The 24,930-nt window shown below is 54.6% G+C and overlaps 7 protein-coding genes across 7 annotated transcripts; 5 read left to right on the top strand and 2 right to left on the bottom strand.

The window, feature by feature from the left end:
• Positions 1–257: 257 nt before the first annotated feature.
• Positions 258–4,097, top strand: TRAVEDRAFT_75273 (uncharacterized protein; the record flags this gene model as incomplete). Its single annotated transcript, XM_008046556.1, has 25 exons — positions 258–413; positions 486–883; positions 950–1,479; positions 1,772–1,961; positions 2,013–2,091; positions 2,156–2,169; positions 2,232–2,273; positions 2,332–2,388; positions 2,451–2,460; positions 2,524–2,541; positions 2,597–2,622; positions 2,687–2,712; positions 2,772–2,812; positions 2,879–2,903; positions 2,962–2,973; positions 3,034–3,049; positions 3,119–3,158; positions 3,216–3,316; positions 3,375–3,421; positions 3,477–3,489; positions 3,551–3,578; positions 3,633–3,690; positions 3,745–3,769; positions 3,832–3,958; positions 4,011–4,097. The coding sequence occupies 25 exons, from the start codon at positions 258–260 to the stop codon at positions 4,095–4,097; spliced, it is 2,166 nt and encodes a 721-aa protein (XP_008044747.1).
• A 1,298-nt stretch (positions 4,098–5,395) lies between these two features.
• On the top strand, positions 5,396–7,801 carry TRAVEDRAFT_53608 (uncharacterized protein; the record flags this gene model as incomplete). Its single annotated transcript, XM_008046555.1, has 21 exons — positions 5,396–5,514; positions 5,776–5,817; positions 5,873–5,929; positions 5,988–5,997; positions 6,064–6,081; positions 6,136–6,161; positions 6,215–6,240; positions 6,300–6,340; positions 6,408–6,432; positions 6,494–6,505; positions 6,564–6,579; positions 6,642–6,681; positions 6,749–6,849; positions 6,910–6,956; positions 7,011–7,023; positions 7,077–7,104; positions 7,158–7,215; positions 7,270–7,294; positions 7,362–7,488; positions 7,551–7,734; positions 7,782–7,801. 21 exons carry the CDS (start codon positions 5,396–5,398, stop codon positions 7,799–7,801), a joined length of 1,035 nt encoding a protein of 344 aa, XP_008044746.1.
• Positions 7,802–8,736: 935 nt separating this feature from the next.
• TRAVEDRAFT_75272 (uncharacterized protein) lies at positions 8,737–11,181 on the top strand (the record flags this gene model as incomplete). Its single annotated transcript, XM_008046554.1, has 22 exons — positions 8,737–8,864; positions 8,924–9,002; positions 9,063–9,076; positions 9,133–9,174; positions 9,238–9,298; positions 9,327–9,362; positions 9,415–9,432; positions 9,488–9,513; positions 9,580–9,605; positions 9,663–9,697; positions 9,758–9,782; positions 9,844–9,855; positions 9,914–9,929; positions 9,994–10,033; positions 10,091–10,191; positions 10,254–10,300; positions 10,353–10,365; positions 10,421–10,448; positions 10,500–10,557; positions 10,619–10,643; positions 10,708–10,810; positions 10,870–11,181. The coding sequence occupies 22 exons, from the start codon at positions 8,737–8,739 to the stop codon at positions 10,972–10,974; spliced, it is 1,038 nt and encodes a 345-aa protein (XP_008044745.1). The 3' UTR covers positions 10,975–11,181.
• Positions 11,182–11,617: 436 nt separating this feature from the next.
• On the top strand, positions 11,618–12,247 carry TRAVEDRAFT_53606 (uncharacterized protein; the record flags this gene model as incomplete). Its single annotated transcript, XM_008046553.1, has 3 exons — positions 11,618–11,884; positions 11,940–12,048; positions 12,105–12,247. 3 exons carry the CDS (start codon positions 11,618–11,620, stop codon positions 12,245–12,247), a joined length of 519 nt encoding a protein of 172 aa, XP_008044744.1.
• Positions 12,248–13,400: 1,153 nt separating this feature from the next.
• On the top strand, positions 13,401–16,644 carry TRAVEDRAFT_175289 (DUF300-domain-containing protein). Its single transcript, XM_008046552.1, has 13 exons — positions 13,401–13,620; positions 13,676–13,716; positions 13,771–13,803; positions 13,874–13,971; positions 14,035–14,042; positions 14,950–14,972; positions 15,026–15,119; positions 15,173–15,226; positions 15,276–15,309; positions 15,370–15,484; positions 15,535–15,661; positions 15,717–15,924; positions 15,988–16,644. Exons 1-13 carry the CDS (start codon positions 13,483–13,485, stop codon positions 16,425–16,427), a joined length of 1,413 nt encoding a protein of 470 aa, XP_008044743.1. The 5' UTR covers positions 13,401–13,482; the 3' UTR covers positions 16,428–16,644.
• A 139-nt stretch (positions 16,645–16,783) lies between these two features.
• TRAVEDRAFT_53604 (uncharacterized protein) lies at positions 16,784–18,439 on the bottom strand (the record flags this gene model as incomplete). Its single annotated transcript, XM_008046551.1, has 7 exons — positions 16,784–16,904; positions 16,971–17,142; positions 17,217–17,296; positions 17,360–17,553; positions 17,631–17,782; positions 18,085–18,213; positions 18,271–18,439. The coding sequence occupies 7 exons, from the start codon at positions 18,437–18,439 to the stop codon at positions 16,784–16,786; spliced, it is 1,017 nt and encodes a 338-aa protein (XP_008044742.1).
• Positions 18,440–18,905: 466 nt separating this feature from the next.
• On the bottom strand, positions 18,906–24,196 carry TRAVEDRAFT_53603 (uncharacterized protein; the record flags this gene model as incomplete). The annotated part of the gene is made up of 39 exons (XM_008046550.1): positions 18,906–19,109; positions 19,171–19,297; positions 19,362–19,386; positions 19,435–19,492; positions 19,547–19,574; positions 19,635–19,647; positions 19,708–19,754; positions 19,882–19,916; positions 19,984–20,023; positions 20,088–20,103; positions 20,166–20,177; positions 20,238–20,262; positions 20,336–20,376; positions 20,435–20,460; positions 20,532–20,557; positions 20,616–20,633; positions 20,696–20,705; positions 20,764–20,820; positions 20,876–20,917; positions 20,975–20,988; positions 21,048–21,126; positions 22,628–22,652; positions 22,705–22,762; positions 22,829–22,856; positions 22,909–22,921; positions 22,975–23,021; positions 23,082–23,182; positions 23,236–23,275; positions 23,331–23,346; positions 23,410–23,421; positions 23,480–23,504; positions 23,556–23,590; positions 23,651–23,676; positions 23,727–23,752; positions 23,811–23,828; positions 23,890–23,899; positions 23,960–24,016; positions 24,068–24,086; positions 24,181–24,196. The coding sequence occupies 39 exons, from the start codon at positions 24,194–24,196 to the stop codon at positions 18,906–18,908; spliced, it is 1,515 nt and encodes a 504-aa protein (XP_008044741.1).
• Positions 24,197–24,930: the final 734 nt, after the last annotated feature.

Genomic DNA, 24,930 nt, shown 5'->3' with positions numbered 1-24,930 from the left:
GTATATTGGAGTGTCTTCTGTCACGCTCACCTATGACAATGTGTGTTCCCGTCTGGTTCGTCTGTGTGTCTAGCATTTCGACGCGGTCAAGTGCAAGAGCGGAATGCTGGATTCAGCCACCACGGCCTTTGCCGCGGCATTTGGCGCTGTTGACGCGTTGTGGCGGCTCAAGCGCCGGTCCGATATCCTTTCTCTCTCCTCCCGTCAATATTGGCCATTCCTTGGCGCAGACGTCTACCCTAGGCCTGCTCATTCTCATGAATGCTGTTTTGGATACCTTCAGCCAAGGGACAACAAAATCACTCGGTGGACCCTCTGCTATAGCGATTCCGGACCCTCGTCTCTTGGATGACTATGACGACACGGCATCCAAGTTCCCGGCTGAAACTGCGCTGGATTATCGCTTTGAGGTTGTAAGCATACCTGAATGTACCCGGATTTCAGAAGAAAGAAGTGTTACTTCACTCGCTCTAGTTCACGCCCAGGAAAAACAACTACTTTGGGGCGTAGATCCGCTGGACACCTACACTGGCACGCTCTCGTGTCGCATATCGGACGCTGGAACAAGTGGTCTAGGCGTGTACGCAACGTCTTCGATAACACGGGGCCAGGTTCTGGTCCGCGAAATACCTCTCCTCATTTATCCGCAACTTCTGCCGTATCGTGCTAGCTCCGGTCGTCACTACGCCGAGCTCGAGGATGCGCTTGAGCTTCTATCGCCGCAGAGGCGTGCAGCATTCTTCAGCCTTGCGAACTGCCATCCTCTAGATCCCTCTGTCGCCAAATCTATCATTGACACCAATTCGCTTCACATCGGCAAGCTCCCTGGCGGCGTGTACCAGTATGGCGCCGTATGCGTAGATATTTCTAGGATCAACCATAGGTAAGACCTCCTTGAACTATCATGCCAATACTTCTACCCATCGGTAACTAACGTACATGCACACAGTTGCTCTCCTAATGCCGTCTACCGTTTCGAGCCGGCGACCCTCACTTTCGAAGTCCGAGCCCTCTCGCCCATTCCTTCGGGCGCACAAGTCTTCATCTCTTACATCGACCCCGCCCTCCCTCGCGCCAAACGTCAGGAAGCACTCTCTTCGTATGGATTCACCTGTGCATGCACGGCGTGCGCCCTCACCGGCCCCGCCCTCTCCCAAAGCGAAACACGACGTGCGATGATAGCCCGCGCCGACTCGGACGTAGGCTCGCGCGATGCGGCTCTAGAGCTCTGGGCGCGAACCCCGAGTATCCTGGACGACTTCGTCAACCGCGTCGACAAGATGTACATGGATATGTTCGACAACGAGGAGCTCTACTACGAGCCCGTTTGGGAGGCGTTCGCCGTCCGGCTTTGCAAAGCCTGTTGTGCGCTCGAAGACGGCGATGGAGCGCGGAAGTGGGCGCGCTTGGCTGCGGAACTCAATACCGCGTATACCGGGAGCAGTCGAGGGTGGGCCGCGGTTGCCGTTGCTCCGGAGCGTACGAGTTGGTGGGGCATTCGACGAAGAACTGAAGGAACGGTTAGTGAGGCACACTCTCGACAACATCTTCTCATCAGAGACTCATCCTTGCATCAACCGTGGCTATAGTTGCAATCTTGATTTTATGTACAGCAGCCTATGAGCTATTTTGAAAAACGTCTGGCGAGGTGCGGTGTCAACTCCAGCGATGTACCGCAACGGCGTGGTCTTCCGGTTGTATTTCAACAGACCGAAGACCGCAAAGGCGTCTCGCAGGGAGTGTGACACAGAACACCAAAGTTCAACCATAGGTGATTCGATATTCGCCCCTGAGGAACACACGGTCTTATGGAGCAAGTATGAATCAGTTACCAAGCACCTCGCCCCAATCATGGCACCCTCTCTCAACCTGAACAATCTGCCTGCCGATACACTCACAGCGTTTTCGGCGTACGATAGTTCACTCGCTGCCCTTCTTTTTGGCTGTTTATTCGGCTCCATGTAAGTATTGTACCGTCGACTTCCCCGCGCGATACTCATGTCGAGTGGCAGGCTCTATGCGTTGATGCTTCACCAAACGTACCGGTATTATCGAATGTACCCCCACGACAGATGGGTGTTGAAGAGCTTGGTGAGCCTTCGCGAATGGCTGAGTACTTGCTGACATTCCGATTTATGACCTGCACCACCAACAGGTCCTCGTTATCGTGTAAGACGACGTCCTGTTATAGCATGTGCCATAACACGATGCACTGACTCTTGACCTCATAGTCTTATGGAGACATTCCATACGGTCCTATGGATCCTCAGCACGTACGTCATGTGGAAGGTTGAATGCGATCGTGGCTTCCTCATCGCATCCCTTCAACAGTTACCACTATCTCGTCACCGAATTCCTCAACCCCTTCGCCGTCATCAGAACCCATTGGTGAGTACTGCGCGACTGGCAAAGACGTTGATGAAAGGACTGAATACCGCCGCGCTCCATAGGACAATCAAGGTACGATGGTATCGCTCTCGCTGCGCGCATCTCAAGCCTGAGCTTGCATCGACCATTTAATAGCTCTCGATACCAGTCACGGTGAGTCCCCAGCCATACACGTCGTTGAGAGGCGCTCATTCTTTAACGTCGCTAGACTATCACGGTGATGTTCAGCCAGAGGTAGGATATTGAACCTGCGCCGTGATGGTTTTCTGCTCACGAAAGGCTCAACGTGCATATGAAGCTTCTACGCCGGCAGGGTCTACTATAGTATGTCGCCTATGCTTATTGTTGGTTCTTAGTGACTGATAACACGCACCACTGTTCAGTCGGCCCCCAGCCCAAGTACAGGCTCCTTGTTGCCGCAGCGGTAAGTCGGGTCTTCTATCAGAATCCAAAAATACTAATATCATCCCTACCGCATTCTGAATAATAGGTCTTTGTCATGCTGCTGTACCTCGGTATAGTTACTCTCGCTATTGATGACAGTCCGGTCACTCACTGGAACACTTCACTCAGGATGGAGCTTCGGTGAGCCCTTTTCATGATGAAATAGCATAGAAACACTCATCAACGCTTGCTTGTACGTAGCCGCCACCGTCGAACTGTACGCGATATTGACCTCCAAGCATGTTCTTGCGTCGGCCGACTGAACACTTGACCGATATCGTTATAGCTGGCGTGCCACGACCATCTTCGATTGGTCACACTGGACTGTGCGTGACCTCATCCATCTGACGGACACGATGCTCTGACCGTCTCTCTTCGCTCAGTGGATGGTCTCGGTCGGGTACGGCCTCGGCTTGCTGTGCGATCTGATTACTACCTTAGCCCTCATCTTCGTACTGCGACGTAGCCGCACGGGCGTGAAACGGTGCGACCAGTGCTATCTTTACAGGCCAGATTTCTGACACGCACGCATCGCCGGGAAGGACTGATACCGTTATCGATGCGCTCATGCTGTACACTATCAATACCGGTATGTCTAACGCTCCCTCCTACCACGAAACTAGGTGACGCTGAACCGATCGCAGGACTGCTAACCACGTAAGTGTAGCATGACCCCAGGACAGGGCAGCGTAGCCAGATCTGAGCTGAAATTTTGCAGCATCTTCGGTTTACTCACCTTCATCTTCGTAAGTCCTAAGATTATCTATCTCATAAGGTTGCAGCTAAGACGAATGTCATAGGCCGTGGTCTCCCCAGACACCGCCATCTATGCAGGGTTCACCATCCCTGGAATCAAATGTACGCAACCCATATCCCGCCACCTGCACATTCAGTAATAACGTTATGTACCAGTGTACTCCAACTCTGTGCTGGCCACGTGAGCCGATGCCCTGGTCCGGTCCTCTCTAATGCTGACGTATACCCCCGCCCGCGACACAGACTGACCTCGCGTCGCGCCCTGTCAGAGCGTATGACGCGCGGCCTTGAGGCCTGCTCACAGGAACAGGAGCGTGGCACGCGCCTACAATCCGTGGACACTGTGCTCGAGACATGGAGCGTCCGACAGGTGATACGCATTTTTTCGGCTTGTTATTCCCGTACTCAATCCTTTTTGACAGGGTTCCGTTACGTGGCCAGACACGATGAACTCTGCGAGAAGTGTGGGAACCCACGAGGAAAGCGCCGAGCCCCCTTCCGCACGCTGACGCTTCAGTCTCAAAGGACCCCACTTCCAAGATAAAAGCATGGACGTGATAGATAGAGAGGGTTTGCTGGCCGGAACCAAAGGGGCGTGATGGAGGGGACATGTTCGTGCTACATTGAACGAGAATTTGTTGACATAAAAGGATATGTTTTCGCGCTACTTAAGTATGCTATAAGATATGTATTTGTAGAGCCCGAGGCCATACGAGATACAGAGCCTTGCGCACTCATGTGTTTTCTCCATGTCAGAACTGGCTCATCTCGCACTGGAACGTCCGAAGATGTCGGTATTAGCAAGATCCCGATCGGGAGGCCGACAGCTTCTGATCCTAATACGAACAAACAACCCTTCGTTTCATCCGGAATCCGCCGGGCGCGACCAGCTCGCACTTCCGATGTTCTGCCATTCTGACTCGGATGCTCCTGTCTGGTCTGGGTCTCACAACACCAGCTTTCTTAGAAAAACAAGTCAGCTTCGGCACTCGAATACTCTCCGGCACTGCGTGATGGGAGTTCAGGCTGCTTGCGATCGTCGACGTGGATCGCAGTCACTAAGTCGAGAGATGAGGGCCACTGTGTGGATCATCCTTCTCGTACGCTGACCCACCTCGGACCAGCTCCAGGAGCAGTTCCGCAACATTGCGCTTCGACAATGCACCACCTCGACGACTCGGCATATGTCGGCGTAGCTTCGGGCTCAGCAGATCCTGAGGTCGTGGCCGTGTGGGCCCGGACGTCAAACTTAGAAGTCGGGCCGCCCTTGATCTCCTGGGCGTTCAGGTACCGTACTGTGCATTACTGAATCGACTCCTTGGGCCAGTAACGCCACCAAATTGCCATCTCTTGACCCCGTCGAACCGTGACTGCGGGCGCCGAAAGCATCTCGGACAGTGACGTGAGTTTATTCTCTGACGCTGAGGCGTATCCCTTGTGTTTCTGAGTTCTGACAGTAAATAACACTGAGTATCATCTCGCCCAGCCAAACACGTCACAGAATGCGCCCACTCTCAGATTAAGCTTGACTCGTGGTACTATTCATCTGCTGTGGTTGTATACGCAGAGGGTAGACGAAGGGGGTACCCCCGGAGGCTGTCCTCGCTTGCTTCTTACATCTGCTTCTTCTCTCCATATGGCAGATGTGATCTATTCGCAGTCCGAAGAGGGTAAACACGCCTCACAGGTAGTGTCATGATGAACCTAATGGCTTCTCCGTAGGTGATTCGATTACCGCGCCTGCCAAGGAAGGGGGCGGTCTTAAGAGCAGAAGTTTCTCTCTGTCATCGAGAGCATCGCCCACATCATGGCTCCCACCGCTGACCTGCATGGCTTGTCCATGGATGCAATCCTGGGGCTTCCAGGGCTGCCATCGCTCAATAGTACCCTCGGCGCCATCCTTCTCGGCAGTATCTTTGGTTTCATGTGAGTAAATGAGCACTCTACACCTGCACGAAATATTGAACCTGAATTCCAGGTTATATGCGTTGATGCTCCATCAGACGTACCGGTACTTTCGGATGTACCCTGGCGACCGACTGCCATTGAAACTCCTGGCAAGTTTTTGTGGATGAGTAGTCGCTCGTTGATCCGCTCATGACCTAGCCCCCTGATAGATCCTCACCATTGTGTAAGAGAACAGATGGTCAAATGAGACCTAAGATGATCCACTGACCCTTTATTCAGCCTCATGGAGACCTTCCATACGGTCTTGTGGATCATCATCTGGTAAGCACCGCGAAAGAATGTTGCCGTATTTTCCTGATTTGATCCTCGCGAATAGCTATCAGTATCTTGTCGTCAACTACTTCAACCCTCTGAATCTGATCGAAACCCACTGGTGCGCACTGCGTGACTGGAAAAGGCGTTGACGGAACGCCTAACCATTTGTCTCATAGGTACATCAAGGTACGACCGTGCTCCGTCGTTCTCGTAGTCATTCCGAGCTTACGTTGGCGGAAATTAATGTGATAGCTCACGATACCGATGACGGTAAGTTCTTTCCTACGCACACAGAGAAGACACGCTCATGTCAGCGACCTATAGGCGATCACCGGCATGTTCAGTCAAATGTATGAGACCGCCACTGCCTGCACGAGGGTCGTATGCTCATGTCCACTCGTAGCTTCTATGCCGGCCGAGTATACTACAGTATGTCGTTCTTATCTGCAACCGACTTTCAGCGGCTGAACACAAGCAACGTGGTCCAGTCGGTCCTCAGTTGAAGTACAGGCTCCTTGTCGCTGCAGCGGTAGGTCGCATCTTCATCAAAACCCGGACATTCCGATCTATCCTTCTTACCTCGTGTGGAATATCAGGTTTTTGTCATGTTCCTATCTCTAGGTATGTCTGCTCGCTCGCCCACGACGACAAATCTGAGCACTCATTACCACATTTCATTCAGGATGGGATTTCGGTGAGAGCTGCTCCGGTATCATTTTATCCAGACACACTCACGGTCTACGTCGATATAGCTGCGACCGTCAAAGTGTACGCGATCATATATGTCTGTGATAAATACTCAGTGGCTAATCTCATCCCCATATACATAGCTTCCGTGCTTCATCCATTTTCGAATTCTCCCATTGGACTGTGCGTTCCGCATCCATCCTCGGCGGGCATATTCAGTGCTAACATTCTCTGCTCTCTCGCCGTGCAGTGGATCGTCTCGGTCGCATATGGCCTCGCGGTGGTGTGCGACCTCATAACCGCATTGGCCCTCATAGTCGTATTGCGACGCAGCCGCACAGGCGTGAAACGGTACGCTAGCCCGTTGTTTTGCATGCGGTACCAACATTCTGACACTGGCTCTCCGCGCAGGACTGACACGGTCGTGGATGCGCTGATAATGTATACGGTGAACACGGGTATGTTTCCACTCCTCCCCTTCACTTGCGTCGACAACGCTAATTGCACCATAGGACTACTCACTACGTAAGCGCGGATTTCGATACTTCGATACTTCTATGAGAGCTAAGAATTTGCAGTATCCTCGGCACGCTCGTCTTCGCCTTCGTAAGTCCTCGGCCCCCTATATCATAAGGTTGCAGCTAAGAAGGATACGACAGGCGATAGTTTACCCGGATAACTTAATTTACGCCGGACTCAGCATCCCCGGTGTCAAGCGTACGTCGCTTCGCCTGCGCCTTACCATCCCAACGTTTACTGACGATACCACAGTCTATTCGAACTCTGTGTTGGCCATGTGAGCGCGACGTGAACACACCCTCGCTCCTGGTCCAGTGTTGATATGTCTCCTCGCTCGCAAACAGGCTCAACTCGCGTCGCTCCCTCTCCGAGCGCATGATGCAAGGCTTCGAAGCGGGCACCCACGACGAAGGGCGTGCCGGGCGCCCGCAGACGCCCCACACCGTCCTCGAGACATGGAACGTTCGGCAGGTGCGCCCATTTCTCACCACTCCACTGCATCTTCCGCGTCCTACTGAGCGATGATTCGAAAGATGCCTGTTACGTTGCCAGTCACTATGGACTCGATGAGAAGCCTGGGTACACATTCGGACAGCGCCGAGCCGCCCAGCAGTGGCAGAACCGTCGATGTGGAAAAGGCAAGCCTCGCGGACGTCCAGGCGGAGCGGGCTGAGATCGCGCACGTCGAAGTACCTGTGGATCATGTTGTGCCCCATGGTACTGCGGAAAAGGTCGGAGGTATGGGGATGCTCATGGACGGTCAGGGTTGGGTAGCCAGAAGTGAGGGGGCTTGATAGAGCCGGGGGCCTGATCGTGCTGCACCAACTTGACAGACCTCCAACTGAACTTGTATCCTGTATATTTATGTGTTACGGATTGTAATTACAGTCAACTTCAGGTCGCAGCCAGAACGAGTCATCGACCGGTGACTGCAAGATCTCGATCGGGAAGGCGATAGCTTCTGATCCTAACATTCACAAATAACACGCCATCACATCCGAGTCATCCAACTCAATTGTAGCCTACGTTGCTCTTCTACCACGACCATGGCGGCCGTGACGGGTCTCGCTCCTATGCTCAAATGCAGTCTTCCTACTGAGATGAAATCTTCAGCTTCTGTTTTGGGCATTTGAATCGTCCCGGTCACCTCGGAGTCGGGAGTTCGGTATGACTCGACGCTCCCGACCATCCAGTTATTGCCCCGCCCGTCCCCACGACTACGACAAACGATCCCATCCCGACCGTCAGGGCTGTTGAGCCATCAGATTTGAAACCTAAAAACTCAATGAACCCTTACTGTGATCGTTCCTGGGGCCTCAACAGCGTGAGTCCATCCCACAACGCTAGACAGTTGCTCGCTCTCACGCGGGACATTCGCTGATAATTATTACAGACTATTTGACGGCTATGACGATGCTGCATAGCCCTAGTATCAGTGCGTGCTTTCTTGGGACTGCGTCCAGATCGTCTTGCTTGACAAACCCGTGCGACAGAGATTCTGCGAACGGTGAAGGCGGTATCTGTTACCACTCGTTCGTCTTGTAAGCTCTATTTTTTCTTGCGACATGACAGATCCTATACGTGACCGAGACGACGAATACGTCTCTACGATGGCTCTTACGCGGACTTCCGCGCAGGTGGCATGATTAATGCTGCCGAGAAAGGGGGGGGGCATATATGGATAAAGCGACTATTTTCTCTCGAAGGCGTCCCTGCAGCATGGCTCCCTCCCCTACCCTGAGCGGCTCGCCTATGGATGCACTTGTGGGGCTTCCGGCTCTTCCAGGGGTGCCGTCGCTTGCCAGCACACTCGGCGCCGTCCTACTAGGCTCCGTCTTTGGATTCATGTGAGTATTGCACTGGATGTAACTCGATGTTTGCGCGTGATATCGATTTTGAACGACAGGCTATATGTATTGATGCTCCACCAGACGTACCGGTACTACAGGATGTATCCCGGCGACAGTCTGGCGCTTAAGGGTTTGGTGAGCCTCTCTGGACAACCCTTTCCTCAGTCGCCCTCTCATCACCTTGTCTATCAACAGGTTTTCATTATCGTGTAAGATCTCGAAGGCGACAATTATCAAGTACGCTGACACGCTGACTTTCCATCAGTGCTATGGAGACATTCCATACGGCCCTGTGGATCATCATCTGGTAAACCTCGAGAGCACTGTTGATAAAATTCGTGTTCTGCTGATCAATTCCCGTTCAACAAAGTTACGAATATCTCATCAACAATTACTTCAATCCCTTCAATCTCATCGAAACCCACTGGCGAGTACTTCGCAGCTAAACAAAGGACTCAGGTGACTCCTAAACTGTACGCCCTCAGGTATATCAAGGTACGATTATTCTCGTATCAATTCCGAGCCCGCGTTGACGGCGACGTCATAGCTCACAATACCAGTGACCGTAAGTTCTAAAATGCGCAAGTCTACGACGCATGCTCACGCCAGGGACTATTTAGGCTATCACTGGCACGTTCAGCCAAATGTAGGCGGTTTCCTTTGCTAATACGATAGCCATGAGCTCAACCACGCACTCAATCTCCATTCACAGTTTCTACGCAGGTCGGATCTACTACAGTACGTCGTCCGCGCCGGTGTGGAGCCGCAGTGGCTGATGCAAGCGACGCTTGCTAGTCGGCCCCCAATACAGACCCATTGTCGCAGCAGCGGTGAGTCGCATTACTGGTGAATGCGAATCCGCCGTAACTAATTGCGCCCCGCGATCCCAGGTCACGGTCATGCTTCTTTCTCTGGGTATGAACGCTCGTTCGACCACTAAAGCAAACCCGATCACTGATCAGAACACTTCTTCCAGGATGGGATTTCGGTGCGAGCTCCTTACTGCTTATGATTCAAAGATATACTCACCGTTCGCTTCGACGCAGCTGCCACGGTCAAAGTGTACGCAACGTCATGTCCCCGCTACAAGCCTGCATCGGCTAACACGAAACGCCTGTGCATGTAGGTTTCATGCAGCGACCATCTTCGAATTCTCTCACTGGACGGTTCGTACCTCCGCTTTCTGACAGCCCACCTCTGAGCTTACATCTACCCTCACGAAGTGGATCATCTCTGTCGCGTACGGCATGGTCGTCCTGTGTGACCTCATCAACGCTACGGCCCTGATTGTAGTCCTGCGTCGCAGCCGTACCGGCGTGAAACGGTAACTAAGCCCGACTTTCTTGAGCGCCAGCAGCTTTCTGACACTCGTATCTCATTACACAGGACTGATACGGTCATAGACACACTTGTGTTGTACACGGTGAACACTGGTGCGTGTATCTTCCTTAGCGTTCTACCGCAACCCTGACGGCTTGTCCACAGGACTGCTGACTACGTATGTGCGAACGGACTTCAGTGCTGCAAGATGAGCTGATATTGCAGTTTCGCAGCATCGTCAGCTCGCTCGTCTTCGCTTTCGTACGTGTACCTCGACACTTACCAGGTCACAGCTAATCAGGGACGAAAAAGGCACTGGCGTACCCAGACAACTTGATATACGGCGCCCTCAGCATCCCGGGGGTCAAGCGTATGTCCTTGGCATATTGCCACTTCCCGTTCTCTATCGCATCTACTGACGATGTACGCAGTGTACTCCAACTCCGTGTTAGCCTTGTAAGCTCTCGCGATCGCCACGTCCTCGCTCTTGCATTGACGCGCCCTTCTGCCAATGATACAGGCTCAACTCGCGCCGCGCCCTGTCAGAGCGCATGAAACAGGGCCTCGAGGACGATTCGGACTGGGCGCGCCCTCCAACCCTCGAGACCTGGAACGTCCGACATGTACCACATTTTGCAGCGTTTCCACGTCCTACGAGTCTCACACAGTCCTCTCTCTACAGGTTCCGATTTCGTTACCGGTCACAATCGACATGACGGGGAGCCTGGGCATACAGTCGGATATCGCCAAAGTCCTGCGGGGTGGTGAAGGCGATGATGCGGCGTAGACGCGTGTCGACGCCCTAGGGATCCCGCTGCTCTCCGTGGCGTTGCGTTAAAGGCCTACAGAATGGGTATACCGATAGCGGGAGCGGGTGAGCGGCTCGAAGTGAAGGGGCTTGACGGAGGAGACACGTTCGCGTCGCACCGGGGACAGGCCCTCCCGGCAGAGCAACGTTATATATTCGCGTCGATCCTGTATTATGTATGCTATGTACCACCACATGTACAGTCAGAGGCCCTTTGGAATCCAATAGTCGCCTCACAATCAGCGCTGGCTTTAGTCCCATACATCTACGAGTTAATATCCCCTCCGCCGCTGCAGAAGTACCGTCACGTACCCGCGGTATCCGTACGCTGGATAAGGGTCTGGACTGGGGTTTCACACCGTGCCTTCGTACGCACGACTTCTTCCCGTCATGTGGTGAAGACAAGGTTCGTGCAGCTGTAGAAGCAATGGTGCTGCGGTAGCCCGCTTCGTGCCGCACACCTGCGGTAGCGACCGGGCTACCGTCCTGAAAACCCTCTCATCTCGCACTTACCCTCCTTCCTTACCTCCCCCCACCAGAGGGAGGACACTCAAGCTGCTTCCGCCCCACCCGCCTCCTTTGCTTCCCCAACCCCACTCCCGATCCCACCCCTGACGCAACGATGGCCACTCGGACGACTGCAGCGAGGACAACGACGGCGAGGAGGACGAACAACCGCACGAACAGCAACACCAACGCCACGTCGACGGCGAACACGAATGCAACGTTCACGCTGACGGTCGACATGAACTCCATCACCAACATGCAGTCCAACGCGAAGTCCAACTCGAACAACAACTCGAACTCTAACACGCGCACTGCCAGGACTGGTACGGCGCGCACCCAGCCGCCAAAGCCCCGTGTACCGCAGCAGGGTCAAAGCGGCCAGGTGCGTATCGGCTCGTCCTTGCCGTTGTACGGGAAGATCTGAACGAAGACACCAGGGACAGGGAAGGCCACCCGCCGGGTCCGGCGGTGGTGGTGGAATGAACCACGGCAATAGAGGGGGAGCGCCGCCCCAGCGCCCCCAGGGTAATGGGAGGCCACAGCAAGGTATGCATACCGCAGTGGGCGCGATATCGAGGCTGCGGCTGACACTATGCCTGCAGCCCCTAGGAACAACCAGAATGGCTCAGGCTATGTCCCTCCTAATCCGTCAGCGGCTCGCCCGCGCGCAGCGCACATGGCCCAGGGCGTACCGGTGAGCATCGCCCCCAGCAGCTTGAGCGTGAGCGTTGCAGATGAAGGCTGACTGCCAGGGCGCTGCGGCAGCGCCGGGACTCCGGCGGTAATTACTCGCAGGCGTTGGTGCCGCGGGCGGACATGTCGATGGTGCGTGTCCCGGGGAGAGGGTGATGACCGTGCTGGGATCGTACAGCCGGGTTGCTGTTCCCGGTTATGTCGGGGGTCGAGCGCGGGGGACGGGACGCACCGGGGGGAGATTGTATGCTATAGGAAGTCGCTCGCTTGTGTATCTTGGAACATTCGAAATGTATGTCAATATTGCATGGTCACTCACTGGTTGCTACTTGGCCACAACCCATCCGGGGAAAACTGTAACCGGCGCGAACGTAGACCCATAGATCAAGGGAATATCACGATGACTTCCGGTGGAGTCTGTGTTCCTACAACAAATGATGAGCAAGGTGAGCCGTTCGGGCGCGACTCTAGGGAGTCAGTCCGCTCACCAGGGCGCGCTCTCCCTAGGCTCGTAAGCCAGCTGCCACAGATTCGGAGGCACAGGCACCCGTTCCGAGCAGCAAGGCGCGTTCGGCATGTTTTCGGGCGGTCGGACTCGGGGTTGGAGATTCTCCGTATCTTTTGTCGCGTTGCCGTCATGTCCTGATTTCCGGCGTGCACGGTTGTGAGAATACAAGGCAGTCGCGGAGTCTACGAGCAAAAAAGCCGTGCTTTTGCAGCATTGCGATGACTATCTGGTGAACAGAGTGATTGGGCAGGGCCCCCCGACCCTCCAGCAGGATACGGGATGTCCGTCGCGTGTATGATGACCAGGACTGCAGAGCACCGGAAGAGTCATATCGTATGACAAACGGAAGGAGCAGTTCCGAGTGTGACCGGTTCAGAAGTTAAAGGTCCCTCCAGTATGTTCCAGCACGCTTGCAACCCACGTTAGAAAGGACAAGCAGCAAAGCCAGAGTACCCAAGCAGGATCTGAGTGAGAAAAGACCGAGAGATGGGAGACGGAGGAGAGGGTGAAATTGAACAAGCGCCGGGTCTGCCCGGAACGCTCGTATAGGCGCCGATGCGCTCACCGGCAACGGGTCGGCTGGAACGAGTTGCGCCGCTGCGGAGTGAGCAAGGCACAGCCCTTCTTGTTGTTTCTGCCACCTCCCTCCTCGGAGCCAGAGGCACAGGCGCATATAGTCACTCTTTCTTGCTTTCTTCTCTCACCTTCTCCTCCCCGCCCTCTGGCTATACTTCACCGGCTGGTCTCCGACGCAAATACACGACTCGCCCGCGCTCGGCATGGTCCAGAAGAACAGCACCCTCTGTCCGTCCGACAACCAGCAACTGATCGACCAAACGGGATTCTGGAGTTCGGATGGCATAGACTGGGATGCGCATCGAGTAGGATGGCTGATTGCGGGGGTCTGCGCAGCTGTGGTACGTTCCTCATTCGTCGTAACCCAGCTGGTGGAGCTCACTCGCAGCGTGGTAGACTGTCGTCCTCACAATCATCAACGTCGGCTTCCATAGCACGTAAGTCCCCGATTCGCGACCTTGTATCATGCTCTTGCCAACCGCAAACGGCAGACACTACACCAACCGCGGGGAGCAACGACAGATGTGCGTAAATCCCCGCCACAGACATCATAACATCATCCAAGTGTCACTCATACGTGCCGATCCTTGACAGTATCCGAATATTGTACATGCCTGCGGTCTACGCCATCATCTCCTTCTTCTCCTACAGATACTTCCGCAGCTACACGTACTATGATCTCATCGAGACAGGTGAGTTTGTTTGGCATGCGGTATACCCTCTTCGCTCCAGAGTCTCACGGCCTTCCTCCGCAGCATACGAGGTAAGCGTCAGCCTCTCCGGTTACGGCGCTCCGGATATGTGGTCCGTTCACCAATCGTTCCGGCGAGGAGAGAGAGTTCAGTCTTTCGGACGAGTTGTTCTGCGGAGTATGTCGGTGAGATGTGTTCCGCAGAACAACGGGGAACCGGCGTTTTTGAGAGATCAAAAACGAGCGCGTGCGGGCGGGTTCACCTCACCGTCGCTTATCCCGCCGCGTCCAAATTGCGCACTTCGTACAGCTCGAATGCGACGATGGATTCGGCGAAGATGGCGCGAACGGTAACACGAGGGCGCATCTGCGACTATGCTGTGCACACTCTTCGCGCTGGGTAGGGTGGTGAGCACTCTCTGATTTCACAGTGACTCTGCGCAGGCAGGGGTATCCAACGTGCACAGACCGCGGGCGTATCACAACTTAAGTGGGACAGTGCCTACGCCTAGCAGTGCGAGCTATCTGGTGGTTCAGGACCGCAGACTCCGCCTTCCGCGGAACCTGTTCCACCGAAGACCTGGAACAGATGGTCAGATTCTGCTGCGCGCCGGGCTGTCGAAAGCTGTGCCGCATTATTGACATCAAATGTCATCAACTGTCCAAGTCCGCGATGAGATGGCGTGCCTCAATTCCTGCTTTTGTTGGCATCCCGGGGTTTCTCGCCCGCTGCTTGCGGACGTGGGCTTTGTGCGCCGACGGAGGCATGGATTTGCAGGAGACCCGTCCCGGGCGGTGGCTGCGTACGGTCTGTGTGAGGCATGTTGTCCGCATAGTGGGTTTCGTCCAGCGGTTCGGTACGGAAATGCGCGTTTGCGATCATGGCCACATTTGAGACCGCATTAGAGATATTCACACTGTTGCACGTCGCCTTCATGAATAATTCTCTTCAGCGTTAGCTAACCCTACCACCGTCCAGTCCGTCACCCTCAGTGCTTTCCTGTACGTATCTCCCCCCTCTTCAAGCCGGAAGCCTCTGCTGAACAAGTAAATAGCCTCCTCCTCATCGAATTCGTCGCCGCAACGGCGGTAGAACACAACGTAGAGAACGCTATCATTCGCAAGGACAAAGAGGCACTGCCCATGCCCGTGAGTAGCGATTCCAAAGCGTTATCACTGACTGGGCTGACCCATGCGTGTAGTTCTGCTGCTGGAGGTATCGACCAACTAAGGCGTACTTCATGTACACATTGAAGGTGCGTTCACCCACCACGGCTCAATGCGTACCTGCTGACATTTTCCTAGTGGTCTGTGTTGCAATATGTCATTCTACGACCACGTACGCACCCTTCATGAGACATGATGTCTCTGTCAAAACTAACCTCACCCTGTTGTGTAGTACTCTCCATCGCCGGCATCGTATGTGAATACTACGGCGTGCTGTGCGAGTCGGGTCCATGGAGCTTCAAGACCGCGCACGCGTACATCACAGTCATCGACGGTGTCAGCATCACGTACGTAGCCCTCCCGCATATGTCGCACACTGGTGCTTACCGGCTCGCAGCATCGCGCTGTACGGCCTGCTCATCTTCTACGGCCTGACGAAGGATGAGCTGAAGGGCCGGAAGCCGCTTTCCAAGTTCCTGTCCATCAAGCTCATCGTCATGTTCACCTTCTACCAAGGCCTCGTTGTATGCTTCTCTCCTCTCCCGCTTCCGACGCGCCGCTGACGTGCTCCCGGTGTAGTTCGACGCGCTCGAAGGCCGCGTGATCAAGCCGACGCAGTACTGGACGGAGACGAACATCGCGGACGGGCTGAACGCACTCGCGATCTGCATCGAGATGGTGCTCTTCTCCGCGTTCATGATATACGCATACTCGTGGCGCGAGTACGTCGTCCCCGGCCGCCCGCGCAGCAGCATCTGGCGCCCCCTCTGGGACAGCATCAACTACTGTGCGTCCTTCCCCCTCCCCCCTTACCCAAGCCGTTGCTGACGCGCCCGATTCACATCCACAGCGGACTTCGCACACGAGATCGCGGGCTCCCTCCGCTTCTTCGTCGACTACGCGCGCGGCAAGCCCGGCACGCACGGCCCGCGCGTCGACGTCACGGACTCCGCCACGGGCAAGACGCACGCGAAGATGGACTTTGGCGAGGCGTTCGGCGTCGCGCCGCGCCCCACCGTGTACCCCATGTCCACCTCCGCGTCGTCCGCCGTCGCGGCGCCCCGGAGCGGCAGCTGGCGCGGGGAGCCGCCGCGGCCGCGCGAGAGCTACGACGAGAACGTGCGGCTCGCGCCGTATGCGTACGAGGGCGGGAATGCGTCGGGCGGGATCGCTGGCGTTGGGGCAGGCGGCCGTGGAGGCGGCGGTAGTGTGCCGTATGCTGCGCGGCAGAGTCTGGACAGCGGGTCGACGGAGACCGGGCGGTACTACAGCGGGGCGGTCGCGCAGTGAGCGGACGCTGGGAGGCGAGGTCGGTGTTTTCGTTATGCCTAGTTTTATTATCTTGCTTTTGTCTCTGCCGTGTCCCCGTCGCCGTCGTGCTGTAATCCCTACATACCGTATCCTACCGTACCGTACCTGCTCGCTCGTGTTTGTGCATATCGTGCTCTCGGACGCTGCTCGATGATCGTACTATGGTAGACATCTCGCTCTACATTTTTGGTTTACCGAACGCGCACCTGCGATGGGTTTCTCAACCTAACGAAAGCTGAGAAGCTATTGCATTATACAGGTCGGAGCGTGCACGCACTACGCGACGTTTGCAAGTGCGTACTCCATTGCATGTGCTCGTGTGCCTATCCTGCCCATTACTCCGACATTCCATCGGCCAGGAGCCACCTCAGTCCATCGCGTATATCCTGGTCCGACTTTCTCCCCAGCGCGATGTCCGGGAACGAGTAATAGAAGCCATGCGGCACACCAGGGTACCTTTATCCAGCGTCAGTGTCATACTCCTGGCATATGCATACATGACAGGACGTTTGGGAAACTTACATGATCTCCAAGGTCGGCACCCCGGCCTCGCGCAACATGCGCGCGAAGAGGCGGCCATCGTCGCGAAGCGGGTCCGCGCCGTTGTAGGTGATGAACGCGCGAGGGACGCCAGCGTGGGAGGGGAAGAGCAGTGGGGAGATGCGCGGATCGGCGGGTGCTGCTTGAAGGAGGGCTGTTCGGAGGTGCGAGTGATCAGGTCAGCGTAAATCTGGAGAATTTATACATATGGAGAGCGGGAGGACGTACCACGACACTGCTTGAGGGCTTCCCGGGTAAGGAGAGGTCCGTCCTTGAATTCCTCCATCGAGAGAAGCTCCGCCTTGTACCTAAATCACCCCGCCAACCGTTAGTTCCTACCCAGGGAGCATCGAACTTAGTGCAGGACTTACTCGGCCGGGTATACCTCCTCTTGCACGACAGACGGCTCGCGCAGAAGCTGACCGGTTGGCTGGCGGCCTTCGAAAAGCGGGTCGTCGTGCGCAAGGTGCGCACAAACCGTGGCCATGTTCGCGCCAGCGGAGTCGCCGCCGACGATGAAGCCCTTGGAAAGGGAAATACGGAGGCTTTGCGCATTCTCCGTCACCTGGGAAAAGAAAAAACAGATGTTAGAGCCTGATGACATAATCGTCTTCGCGGATGAGTGGAGTGGCTGACACCTACCCATTTCATGGCGTTGTATGCATCGTTCACGCTGGTCGGGAACGGGTGCTCCGGAGCAAGCCTGTAATCAACGTTCACGACGCAGAGCTGCAGTTCGACGCAAATGCTGCGCAGATGGTTGTCGTCTTGCTCAAGGTCTCCGACAATCCAACCTAGAAAGACAAGTATCTGTAAGTCCGATGAAGTGTCATAGTATGAGGGGGTTGTGCGCTACTGTAGCTTTCAATGCAACCCGGAGGGGGGGGTGACGTGTGACACGGTGGAACGAAACCGGGGATAAGGAGGCGCCCAGGCACCTTCCAAAACGGGTATTTTAGCGTCGGAAAGGACAGCCGGAGGCGGGCGCTAAAGCCCCGGACGGCCTTGGTGACGTGTGACGGCGGCCAAAAAATGGGCGGAGGACCCCCGTGTGACGTGTGACCCTCCGGGTTGCATTGAAAGTTACAGTATTTACCTCCGCTATGAAACCAGACGAGAACGGGAAGAGAGGCGTCTTCCTCGATGTCTGTCGGGGTGAGGCAGCGTAGGCGTAGTGTGCCACCTTCTACGGCAATTGTCTTCTCACGAACTTGGTAAGCTGAAGCTAGAAGCGACGCGATATCAGCGAGGAGGGATACCCCAGAAGGTATATGCACATCACCTGGAGGAAGCTTGGCTGCGTGGTACACCTTCGACGCGTCCACAAGACCTCTAGCCTGCTCGCGAGCAAGGTCCATGGGGGACTTGTTGTTTTCGGTGGATGCACTGAGCGACACCCCAGCCTGAAAGCGCGCATCGTTCGCAAAAGCAGCAGTAAAGCCGGGGTCCATCGTAAATGCTGTTTGAGGAGTGAAAAGGACAAAGAGGGTGTGTTGATGGACTTACGCCTCGCATGACGCGGCTCTTATACCCCGACCGGCCTGGGGGAGTGAGTCTCGTAGATGGGAGAGTCGGGCGGGATTCCGCCCGACAACTTCCCTACGAGCGGGATCGGTCGTAGCCGCGGGCAAGCGTAGTATGACCGAGCGGCATTCCCGTCCCCGACCCATCCGTCCTCGGGCATCGTGACAAGATGTGTTTACCCTGCCGTAACTTCAGCGGGAAACTCAACATCATAGGCTCATAGACGATAGGAAATGTGCTCTACTACATCAGGGATGCGGATATGTTAGTCGGTCTCAGTGGCAGGATGGGGCGTTGGCTAAGGCTTTGTTATAGCTGAGCTGTCTACACGACGTCAGGGGATGTGCTTATATACACCCAGCCGTTTGAGCCATCCATGAACACGTCCATTCCTCAGACCGTTACAGCAGTGTCTTTGGGGACCGCATGATCCACAGGTGTGTCGACGTACGCGAGATCGGCCTTCTTTGCTTGGACGTCTGCGAGGGTGGCCTTCGATGCATCAGCGTCTTCGCCGTTTGTCGGCTCATCGGCCGTGTCGGAATGGGTTCTTAAGCTCCTTGTCAAGTCCATAGTCACCGGCAACGAAACCGGAACCTATCGTGAGCGCATTGAGCGCCAGGACGGGGACAGGGAGATGGTCAGAAGGAAGTGGCACCTGTCGGACGTTCCATGTCTCAAGGACCGTGTGAGGCGCTTGCGAGCGCTGACCACGCCCCTGGCCGTGTGAGCCTGCCTCGAAGCCTTGCATCATGCGCTCGGACAGGGAGCGACGCGAGTTGAGCCTGTTGCAAGTGTGAGCGAGATCGTGGGTCAGTGCGAGAGAGGAAGCAGACACGTCGAGCTTACATGGCCAACACAGAGTTGGAGTAAACTGAGGTATCGTCAGTAGACGTAGAATAGCATGATATAGATAGCATACGCTTGACTCCAGGGATGCTTAAACCGGCGTATATCAAGTTGTCCGGGTACACCAATGCCTGTCGCATCCAGATCAGCTGCGAGCTTACTATCGATATAGGCAGGCGACATACAAAGATGAACACGAGCGAGCCAATGATGCTGCAGAGTATCAGGTCTCAGCCTGCTATTACTAGCAACACTGTGGTGTTTCGCACTTACGTAGTGAGCAGCCCTGTGGTTAAGTGGTTAAGTTAGAGCTGCCGATACAAATGTGAGCGGCAACGTGACATACCGGTGTTCACCGCGTACAGAACTAGCGTATCGACGACAGTGTCGGTCCTGAGTGCCGAGAACAGAGTGTCAGGATACCTTCTCCTTAAAAGGGAAGTGTGGAATGTACCGCTTCATGCCCGTGCGGCTGCGTCGCAGTACAGTTATGAGGGCCACGACGGTGATGAGGTCGTACAGCACGGCGAAACCGTACGCAACTGCGACAATCCACTGCGTGAGAGGAAAAGCATAGGTTAATCGGGGGTTATTTCCATCTGCTGGCGGATGCGGCACTCACAGTCCACTGCGAGAATTCGAATATGGTCTTGGCACGGAAGCTGCACAGACGGAGGGTTGCCGTCAGCTTAGGAAGGACCTTTCTTCGAGTATGATTCAGCGTACATTTTGACAGTGGCAGCTGCATCGAATGTGATGATCAGCGTCTTCGAGCCGGACGAGGTAAATATAGAGAGTCCTGACCGAAGTCCCATCCTAAATGCAGCGACCGACGGGTCAGAAGATTTGGTTTAGCGAGTGATCTAGTGAAAATACCTAGAGCAAGGAACATGACAAAAGCCTAATGTTCCGAGCGTAATGAAATAGCAGTGAGGAATCAGAAGAGCCAAATTCTGAGGGAGATCGCGACTTACCGCTACAGCAACAAGAAGCCTGTATTTCAACTGGGGGCCAACTGCACAACATTGCCTATCTCAACTGCTGTGATCCTACGACAGACATAAGCGACGTACTATAGTACAGTCGGCCCGCATAGAAGCTGTAAACGAAGGCCGGGGTGGAGTGCTTTCGTGAGCACAAGATATTGTTCAAGCAGCGGCGGCCTCCTACATTTGGCTGGTCGTGCCGGTGATGGCCTAGTAATCCCGAGCCTAACATGAGCACGAACCACAGACTGTAATCCCAAAGGCGTACAGTGAGCGGTATCGAGAGCTATCGTTCCAGTGTCAAAACACGCTCAGAACTGATGTGAGAGTGACTAAAATTGGTCGTACCTTGATATACCTGAGAAGACAGGATTCAGGCATGGAGTCACTGGCTTAGCTCATTGTGCATAACTCACCAGTGAGTTTCGACGACATTGAGAAGGTTGAAGTAGTTCACAACGAGATATTCATAGCTGTCAGGATATGGTCAGCGATGAACGGAGACGTTCAGCCTTTCGCAGGACTGACCAGATGATGATCCATAGGACTGTATGGAGTGTCTCCATGAAACTGAAACAAGGGTCAGTGTATCGACGTAAGTATGGGCTGACAGTTTCGTAATCTTACACGATAGCGAGGACCTAAAGTTGGTGCACCATATTATCAGAGCGCGAACAAGTGGATGTGGACAAAAGCTCACCAGGCTCTTCAGTGCCAATCTGTCGCCGGGATATGTCCGGAAGTACTGATATGTTTGGTGGAGCATCAAGGCATACAGCCTGTAGTATAATATCAGTACGAAACGCGGATGGTATACTGTGTAGTACTCGCATGACACCGAAGATACTGCCCAAAAGCATAGCGCCGAAAGTGCTGTCGAGTGATGGTAACCCAGGAAGCCCCAGGGCTGCATCCACGGATAGGCCGTTCAGGCTGGGAGAGGGCGCCATGGTGGGAGTGGCGTCCTCGAGGGCGGAGAGAGGCTGGCGTGTTATAAGGCCCTACTCCAATCATCTATAGCAAAGCCATTATGTGCCTTCTTCGGTCTGTGGAGAGTTCGCATCTGCCATATGCTAAGAAGCAGATGCAAGAAGCGAGAGTGCATGGCCTCAGATATACCCCTCATCGACTAACCCTTGTGTATGCGGCGCAGTGACTTCGCGTCGCGCACGCTTGGGCGAGTCAGATCGAGCTTGGGCCGTGAATGTACACATTCAAGTAATTGGCTGGGCGAGGGTATATATTCAGAGCTCAAGAAATTCGACATTATGTCGCAGCTAATGGGAATAGACTCACGTTGCTTGCAATCTGTCGCGCGTTAGGAGCACGCAGCACGCTCGATCTGGGTTTGAAAGCTGACACCTTGGCGGCGACGGCGGTCTTAGTGAGATCGACTTCGAGCCATGCTCGAGGCAGTGCCTAGATAACCCAGGGGAGTCAAGGACTTCCCACCTGTTAAGTATGGCACCTGTGTCCACGCTGTCAGACCCATCACACCCCTTCCCTGTTCTCGAAGAGATCAGCGTGTGCCAAAGGGGATCCGCACATCCTTCACCTGTCTACTTGCAATCGACATCGGCGTGAAAAGGCGATTGAACTACTATTGTGGGTTGGAGCCTGGCATGACTTGAATGTTGAAGCTACAGTGGAGATACCGCTCTAACGTCGCTGACATCGGTTCTTTGCTAGGATCGGGTCCGGAGGTTGTCGTCCTTCATGTCCAATTTGGTCGAAAGCACGGAGAGACATTCTATAGGCACTATGGATACAGTAGGGGGAGGCGGCATCTAAAAGCAAGAAAGGCCGTGGCTGGCTTCTGCGTCAGGGACGGCACAGATTCTACCAATACGAGTATGCTTACCGAGAAAATGAGATACAATTCTAGCAGATCATACGATGGTGATCTTCCTCGAGACGGTTTGCGTCGTCTCTAATTCTTCGCGGCTGGCGAATAAGTCGCTCTGGGAGCGAATGTGCGTCGGATCGCGGGCGCCGCTGGACAACGGTGAAGAGATCTAAGAGGAAAGCGCATTAACGAGCACTTTGTGTCGGAGAGCTTGCCACATTACCTGCAGAGTGCCATCACGCTCGATATCACGCACGGTACGTGTCAAGGCTGAGTTACGCGAAGGAAATGCGAGCTCAGAGGTGGTCGCGTTCGTGGTTCGTGGTTGTGGTTTGCTGTAGCATCAGTGCGGAGAGGCTCGCTCGAGAGTTGAGTCTGCTTCAAATGAGCATGCTCATCTCCCTACGGAGGGCGAGCTATAGTGAGAGACGTACACGGCAAGAACCGAGATGGAGCACACTAGTGTGATGTTAGCATGGGATTGGCTATGCTTCATCTTATAAAAACTTACACTTGATACCGACGATACTGATGCCGGTGTAGATCAACTTGCGTGGGTACACCAATGCCTGCCGGGTATGGTAAGCACGCGCGGCGACTTTAGAACATGTCCTGAATTGGAGCAGAGAGCGTACAAATACAAATACCAAAAGGCCAAATATCCTGACAAGGGGTCCAATCGTCAGCACAATGTTGCGCGGCACATGGCACGTACGTATTAAGTAGACCTATATCGAAACAGACGTGAGACTTGATTCTTCCGAGAGAGTATATGCCTCACCAGTGTGTATCACGTAGGTGACAAGCGTGGACACGACGGAGTTGGTCCTACATCGCGAGTATGTCAGCACCTGCAATGGTTGGTACTAGAGCGGAATGGGAAGTAACCGCGCGAATCCCGATTTGCTGAGGAGGAGCCACCAGATCAGTGTTGAGGCCAAGAGGATCTCGGCAAATACTGTGCAGCCGTATGCGGAACATACTATCCACTAGACGTCATGCTATCAGTACCATCGTGCAACGATTTTCGTAATGAACGAACATTGAATGTGGCAAAATCGTCCAAGCTCGGCGACTGGAGCCTATGACCAGGGAGGTGTTGGTAATACATGTCGCTAACGACGCTGCGATATGCACCCTTTGACAGTAGCAGCTGCGATGGCGATTGTCAAATTCGCAATATCTAGGACAGTACTTAGGCGAGCCGAACCCTTACCAATACTGAAGCCTAACGTGGCGTATCGTTGTAAGCGCTTCTGGAATCCCGCAGTATGGAGGTATCTTACCTAGGCCGCCGAACATGGCGATAACCTACAGAGAATGTGAGTCGGGAGTGCATCAAGGTCACAATTATGGACGTACGGCAAGTGCCACAATCCATCTATACCTGGGTGCGGCTGGGAAGTACGTGCGCTGTTACTATCTGTGTCAGTAGTGACACTCGCGCAAGGGCTTACCGAAGTAGACTTGTCGCGCATAGAAGCTAGCAGCACATCTCAAGTCAGTATTCAGTAAAGCTGCACTTTCACTCACATTGGATTCGTAAGGCCGGTGAGTTCCTAACGTCCGAGAAGGATTCGGTCAACAAACGTCAGCGCAAGAGAAGAGACTACTCACCGCAACTAGAATCGTGAGCTTCGTGTGGTGAGTGCGTGTTAGCGCATCATTCTGCATATTGAAGTGCATGCAGACTTACAGTGGTGTACCTACAAGTAACAGGTGCGTGAGTGTGAAGGGCGGGGTTTGTCCCAGTATGTATAGCTCACCAGTGATTACTGACTAGGTTGGGGAAATCGAAGTAGTGCGTAATACCGTACTCGTAGCTAAAGTGGTGTTGGAAATGTGTGTCTACGGTTTTGCACGAATGGGCTCACCCGACGAGGATCCAAAGGGCTGTATGTAAGGTTTCGAAAACACTGAAGGCCATAAGCGAGCACGTGGGATGACGTTGGCTTGAGGGAGTACATACCTAATCACGAGGACCTACCAGGCGCCAAAGCCATGAGCGAGAAATTTGTGTCAGGACAAGGTTTAGTATATGTGTAAGAACCCGACGGTTCTTACTTACTACCGGCACTCCATAGTGCCTGGACGGGAACGTCCACTTCAGTAGGAGAAGGTGTTCTCCGGGAATCGCGGAGAACTAGCGCATCTAGGCGCCCGTAGATTAGATACCGCCATTCATGTATCGTACGTAAGCGTACGGCGCCCGAAGGTTCGGGCCTCGGGCGCCTGGTGGGGGCAGAGTTCTACCACCCCCCACCATCCAGCGAGTACACCGAGCAATCAAGCCCGGTCCAGAGTACTTGCGGGATTCGGGGAGTCGTGGGACTCGCGTACACTTACACTTTTTTACTCTAGCCGCGACGAACGAACTTTCGTTCACAGCATCAAGTTGCTCGACGTCACCACGTCATCAGAACATCGGACGCCTTACGACAGCGTCCCCAAATGGATCCCACCCAGCCTTCCGGGAACAATGGTCGCCATGGGCGACCTGTCAGTCAACCCGGTTCCCCACGAACGGCGGGTCCGAGCGCTGCCAACGCACCGCCCGGCCCCGCGGCTGGTTCTGCGGGACAACCACCATCTCCCGATGGTGCCCCCGCACGAAATACCGTGCCCAATCCGACGGGAGCTCCGCAAGCAGCTCCCCCCTCCTCCCCACACACTCAACCCCGGAATGCGGAAGGTCCGCGCGCACTATCGCGCGCCGGATCCACGCACTCTGCTCCAG

Source organism: Trametes versicolor, assembly GCF_000271585.1.
Source record: "Trametes versicolor FP-101664 SS1 unplaced genomic scaffold TRAVEscaffold_14, whole genome shotgun sequence".
Classification (NCBI taxonomy): Eukaryota; Fungi; Basidiomycota; class Agaricomycetes; order Polyporales; family Polyporaceae; genus Trametes; species Trametes versicolor.
This window is presented reverse-complemented; position numbering and strand designations above follow the sequence as displayed.

What these genes read in the sequence shown, in the direction of transcription:
- TRAVEDRAFT_175289 (XM_008046552.1), top strand. Translation starts at nt 13,483, where the DNA reads ATGGTCCAGAAGAACAGCACCCTCTGTCCGTCCGACAACCAGCAACTG. An exon ending in AACGTCGGCTTCCATAGCAC is followed by an intron (nt 13,717 to 13,770) that starts GTAAGTCCCCGA and finishes CGCAAACGGCAG; the next exon opens with ACACTACACCAACCGCGGGG. An exon ending in ACTTCATGTACACATTGAAG is followed by an intron (nt 15,227 to 15,275) that starts GTGCGTTCACCC and finishes ACATTTTCCTAG; the next exon opens with TGGTCTGTGTTGCAATATGT.